The 6,563-nt window shown below is 37.3% G+C and overlaps 1 protein-coding gene across 1 annotated transcript; it reads left to right on the top strand.

The window, feature by feature from the left end:
* Nucleotides 1-4,883: 4,883 nt before the first annotated feature.
* On the top strand, nucleotides 4,884-6,531 carry LOC110377537 (uncharacterized). The gene is made up of 2 exons (XM_021336469.3): nucleotides 4,884-5,021; nucleotides 5,944-6,531. Exons 1-2 carry the CDS (start codon nucleotides 4,958-4,960, stop codon nucleotides 6,171-6,173), a joined length of 294 nt encoding a protein of 97 aa, XP_021192144.3. The 5' UTR covers nucleotides 4,884-4,957; the 3' UTR covers nucleotides 6,174-6,531.
* The last annotated feature ends 32 nt before the right edge of the window (nucleotides 6,532-6,563 follow it).

Genomic DNA, 6,563 nt, shown 5'->3' with positions numbered 1-6,563 from the left:
GTATCGCGAATAAATCCAAATTAAACCATCTTTTCAGCTTTATAATATTACCTAAGTAAGTTCGTAGATTGATCGTCACCTTTTTCTTTTTTATAAAAATATTTATCTACTACACTCTTAAAATGTTTTGTAAAAGTTAATAAAATAATATTTACCTACGACGACAGTGGGGGTTGCCACAACACACGCCACCACAGTAAGCAGCAACAGTACAGTCAGTAAGCGCGCCATCTTGTTCTCTGCACTACTGCACCGAGTACTGAACTCACATCACTCTATGCAGCTTTTATATCCACATAAACATTATTTTTTATATTCCATGATAAGTAGTAGCCCTCCCAAACACCCTGTCTGGTTGAACCAGTTTAGGTCATGAAAAATAGTACCACTTAGTACGAGACGAGCCAGGGTTTGGTAAGTACTCTTTATTCTTATCGTAGGTACTGTTATTATTATTAGTAAAGTAGGATTCCAGATGATCTTATGTATGTACCATGTGAGATTTTAATTGCCCTAATAAATCACTGCCTGTTGGTGAAAATCTGTCATTCGTTTTTGACTTTAAAGTAAATTAAGTTCTAAGTAATGAGTTAACATTACTTTCGCTTTGCATTGTAGAGAGGTGAGAGCGTGTTTATCATCACACTGATTTAGACAAGGTGATTTTGGGGTTCTTCACTGTCATAAAAGGGACGTAAAGGGATAAATTCGTTTGATTAAATGGATTATTTTATTTGTATCTGAGGACTGGATTTCTCACGTTCGTTACGCAAGAAAAATAAAACCACAGTACACTTCAGATCTAAAACATGTATTTCGCCATGAACAAACATAGTTCTCCACTATCAGTTGTTAGATTTTTCCAAGTTTTTTCTCGCTCTCAGATGCTAAGGCTTGTTCTCCTGGTTGCCACCGTGGCCGCCGCTCCCGTAGCCGTCGCTCTGGCCCCCGTGGCCGATGCTAAAGCTGCCGCCACCGAACTTGCCACCAGCTACATTGCCAACGCTGATGCTACCGTGTGACGCCTGCGCAGATCCTGCCAGTGGACCTGGGAAAGGACATGATTCTATATCATCTTGTGCTTTCCTGATACTTACGTAGATTTCTATAACCTATCTAATCGGTTTTTTCGTGGTTGAAGATTGTTTGACATATTTTTTATGGAGCTAGGTAATGTCAATATTCAAACTCTAATCACAAAACAATGGATAGGCGAATTGTAGAAATCCGCAGTAAACATCTATTTTATTTTTATTTTAACCTAAAGAACAACGATAAAGTCCAAAAAACTGTTAAAGTAGTAATATGTGACGTATTGATGAAAACTTTGCTTCTGTTATTCTAACAAACATAGTCAAAATTATTTCATATAAAGTTCACAGGAGTGTAGCAGTTTATTATGTCGTTTCTAAAGTTTGTCCACACGTGAATTGGGAAAGGAAAAATAACCGTACATACCTTGTAATTAACATTACAATCGAGTCTCACTCTTGTGTATAAATATGATTTAATATCACCGTATTAAAATATATACTACTTGTGTTTTATTTTGGAACTATAAACAAAAACAATACGTACCAAAAACTTCGGGGGCCGCCACAACACACGCCACCACAGTAAGAAGCAACAGTACAGTCAGTAAGCGCGCCATCTTGTTCTCTGCCCTACTGCAACGAGTACTGAACTCACATCACTCTATGCAGCTTTTATATACACATAAATATTACTTGCTAGCTTTTTTAAGCCCCGCAATTTATTGTCCCTTTCTCTCACTCATCCTGAGCTAGCAGTTCCCAGAACCTGTTCAAGAATTGAAAAATAAAAGCGATCTACACCGAGGTAGATACATGCATCAAACCGTATTAAGTACTTTGGAAAGGAACGATATATGATTGTGTGAACTTGCGTTTATAGCGCTTATTTTGTCACTGTTATAATCCTTTTTGGTTAAAATGATTAGAATACAGGAAAGAAAGAAAGAAAAACCTCTTACCATTGCAAACTACTGTATTTATTGCGTCATTATTTGCGCGAAAAGGTCAGTATTCTATGCTTTGTTGCTCTACTACTTTGTACTCAGGACAAAAATCCGCCCATGTGAAAGCTCTGTTACGTGACGTTATATTTGACATTAGTTAACCAAGCAGTTTCAGTTGGTTCCAAAGTATTTCAAAGGAGTGCTATAACTGTAGAGTAGGTGTAGAGCTCTTATAATGTGACATTTAATGAAATAGTAATTTTATGTTCTCCGCATCCTTCAACTAAGACTAGAATTACTGTACGTAAAGAGAGCACAGTCACCGTATAAGTGTCATCATAACTTAAGCTACTGAGAGACAATCATATTTATGCCGGAAAAATAAAACTAAAATGCAAATCCGAATTCTGTAATTCCTTGAAATTCAAAGCAAATTAAGTGTCATTCGCAACGTTCACGACTTGCCTTACCTATAGTTCTAAGAAACTTGGTTGCCACCGTGGCCACCTTCCCCGACGCCGCTGCTCTGTCCCCCGTGGCCGATGCTGAAGCTGCCGTCACCGAACTTGCCACCAGCCACAATGCCGCCGCTGAGATTGCCGTGATACGCCTGTATTTTCCCAGCTATGAAGGATTCTGAAAAAAAAAAACATATATTTATGTGGAAACAGACCTGCTTAGGCCTAATTGGGGTCTTATTGATCATGATTTTGAAACGGCGATATTTTTAAAGCAGGTAAAAAGTAAAGTGGGTTGGTAGTTAATAGGTGTTTGATTCCAACGTTTATGTGATTCTACTAACCGCATCCGGATAAAATATTGCCTAGTTACGAATAACTTAGCTTTCTATTGGTAAAAATAATTTTCTAATTCAATTCAATAGATCTACTCTACAAAGTTACTCTACAACGTTACAGATTCTCAATTTTCCTCTATTTAATAGCAGCATGTATTAAATGTGACGATCAATTGCCTAATGTGACAATTAGATTAGTTAATGATGAAAAAAACTAAAAAAAGACGCTAGTCATCAGAACTCAGAGCGTGTGCAAAATTTCATCCTAATCGGAGACCGGGAAGTGGGTCAAAGTAAGCTTCTAAGATTTTCTTACATACATGGTTACAAGAAAAGCTAATTATAAGTGTGTTAAAAAAGGTGTATATTTACTATTGATCAAAGGGGTTGCCACAACACACGCCACCACAGTAAGCACCAACAGTACAGTCAGTAAGCGCGCCATCTTGTTCTCTGCACTACTGCACCGCGTACTGAACTCACAGCACTCTATGCAGCTTTTATATCTACATAAACATTATTTTCTAGCTTTTTTTAACACCTTACCTATAATATCTAGCGTTCCCTGTCTGTCTATGGGATAGGCTGGTAGAACCAGTTTAGGTTATGAAAAAGGAACGTTGTAATCGGGCTTCGAACGGCCGGGTAGCATATCCTATCCTACAATACACGGTTTTATTATGTATGTTGGTTTCTAGATAGTATTGCCGAAGCTGCAAATGGATTCTGGAGAATGCGAACTATTATTATAATTCTGAGATATTCCCAAAAATACCATTAGATCTTTTTTCTCTGTGTTTATTTAACGTTTTTTGAATAAAGGTAAAAATTTGATTAACCATATCATTTACTTTCATTTTAACATATTGGTTGTGGCCATTTTCCTGTGTATAACTTTATTTTCTTATGTGACACATAGTGATTGTTTTACTGCAGTGTCTGCTTTGTGGACGATAAAGTGATTTAATAATAGACTGTTAACAGTTATGAACAACTATAAAGCGGTTTATGGTAAAAGGAATTATTAAAGGAAAATAAAACTAACGACGTTGTAGAGAAAGGAGTGTATTGCTTACAAGAAGCGGCCAATCAATCAAGTTCTCATGAAGTCATTAAGGGTCTTTTGCAGTATCAAGGTTTGTTCTCCTGGTTGCCACCGTGGCCACCGTCCCCGAGGCCGCTGCTCTGTCCCCCGTGGCCGATGCTGAAGCTGCCGTCACCGAACTTGCCACCAGCCACATTGCCAACGCTGACACTGCCGTGAGATGCTGATGCTAAACCTTGGAGGGCAGGCTCTGGAAAAGGAAAATATTCCACAGTCATAAATTATTCATGCTACCAAAATACTCAGAATTAACCCAAGTTTAGTTTCATTCTGGCAATGGACCGATTTTTTTTCATTTTATTTATCCTTAATATTTGCATATTTATGATCTCCTTTTCAATAAAATTTTATCCAATTATTTATCACCAGCCTAATCTACCTTAAAGGCGCCTAATCAAAAGTATTTTTTAGCTTCGTTTATTTTGTTTGTTGTTACTATAACTAGCATGTGGAAAGCAAGTAAAGGTTAAGTTAGGAACAACATCATAAGTACATAGGTATAGTTCTCGTCAAACTTTTTGCAGACTCGGATCATTGACATAAACTTTGTTCGGAAAGAGCCGTCACCAAGTTCAGCGAAATCAACTGAAGACTATTTTGATCCGTATTCACGAACTTCGCCATTTGATTTACCTATAATCCCAGGGGTTGCCACAACACACGCCACCACAGTAAGCACCAACAGTACAGTCAGTAAGCGCGCCATCTTGTTCTCTGCACTACTGCACCGAGTACTGAACTCACATCACTCTATGCAGCTTTTATAGGGAGCCTACATAGCTATGCTTTTGTTTTTTTCTTCAATAACTTCTTCAGGGATGGGACTCGTGAGCTAAGGGAACCGGTCTAGGGTGAACGAATCACGAACAACATTAGTGCTAGTGCACCAATCCTTGGATTTACCATAAAAACAAAATATTTTTGATTTTCCTCTTCATCTTATTTTGTGACAAAATCATTAGGTGTCTTCTTTTTAATATTTAGATCTAAATCGACACGGGCAAACACGTTTTTTCAAACGATTATAAAAGAGGTTTTAATTTGTATTTTTGTTAGTGTTAATTCGTTCGCAATCAAGATGTCTCGTGTTGTTATTCTTTTGTTGGCCTATGCGCTGTTATCAACTGCATTTGCAACACCAGGTATATTATATTGTTTTATTAGCATTAACCTAATTTGTGAAGTTCTTAGTTAGATCTAATTCCTTGTACGAATCGTTTGTACTGAATGTAATATTTCATTTAGAAACCGAAATCTAGATAATAAAAAAATATTTAACATTTCTTGTGATGACGTATCGTGCGCATTCCACTTAAGATCTTGTCTTCTCTTACATAATTATTATTTTGAATCGTTTTTGTTTTCTATATTGCTATCTCTGCTCTTAGCAAGGTCAATGTATGTATAGGTCGTCTTATTAAAATATCTTCTATTTAAGTACCTATTAAAATAATATTGTTATCTGAGGATACCTATTCAGTATCAGGAAAGCTATTACTTCCAAAGTTGACTTCAATTTTGACTTTAAGGAAAACTAATGACACTTCGTTAATATCTCCATAGTCCTTTGTAACTGGTCCAGCTTCACAGGTTTTGTAAAAATAGCTCCTTGGACCGGTTGTATTTGTCGGGAATTAATAGTCCGCAGCTGGGATATTGTAAATGGCACTGTACGGCCTTGGCCCATGTTGTGCCCTTGGAAGGCTTATTCCACAAACAAACATCTAGTGCATTCAACTTTACAGACTTGACCGACTAACTACGAATGTAAGTGTAATAATGTCAGCACTGCAGTATAAGTTTGCATTTTATTAAGTAGTTCAGTGATAGCATAAGATGTGTGGTTCGATTCCCTGGACAGGTCGAAATCTTTACAACGTTGACAATGGCTTTATGGGTTATACGAAGCTTTGCATCGGATAGTAGATAAATCGGTCTTGCCCTTGATCTCTCTCAGGTCGTGTCTGATTCTGGACATTATTCGTTGTTTCATGATAACAAAACACGGTCACTCATTGACAGTTTAACTTAGAAATAATCTTACACAATTTTTATTCCTTCCAGCTCACTACAGTGCAGAAGAATATAGCAGCGACGAAGATAGTGGAGAGATCGACACAGTTAAGTCAAACGGGGGCAGCATTGGAGTTGGCAGGGTGAAGAGTGGGAGTTTTGGGGCTGGCAGCTTCAGCATCGGCCACGGCGGGGAGAATGGAGGCCACGGAGGTAACCATGGAACCAACTCTTATGGAGGACCAGGGGGTGATACGGGAGACACGAAGTATGGACGTTAGGGAATGAAGATTGAAAGAAGAATCGGTGAAAGTGATGAGAATTTTGGGACTGAGCCCGTATTTACAAATAACAAAGTGAATAAGTTCAAAAGTGTGATGAATCACTGATCAACAAAGTTGAAAAAATGTTATTTAGTTTTATTGAAATTGGTGATTGTTTGTAAAGAATTCGAATATCTTTGAATGGGAACTAAAATAAAAGATCTATGCCTATTGCCTATACTTCGACTTTATTTAATTAATCGTCTTTTAATGCTAAGTCATTACATCCAATCTGTACGTACATACCTCTAAATATTGAAACTGGATTAACTAGATAGTATGTTTTTTGTACATAGATAAAAATTATTTCAATGAATGTTTTTTCATCATTCTTTAAACCTCGTTTGT

This window comes from Helicoverpa armigera, chromosome 3 (genome assembly GCF_030705265.1).
Source record: "Helicoverpa armigera isolate CAAS_96S chromosome 3, ASM3070526v1, whole genome shotgun sequence".
In the NCBI taxonomy this organism is placed as follows: Eukaryota; Metazoa; Arthropoda; class Insecta; order Lepidoptera; family Noctuidae; genus Helicoverpa; species Helicoverpa armigera.
This window is presented reverse-complemented; position numbering and strand designations above follow the sequence as displayed.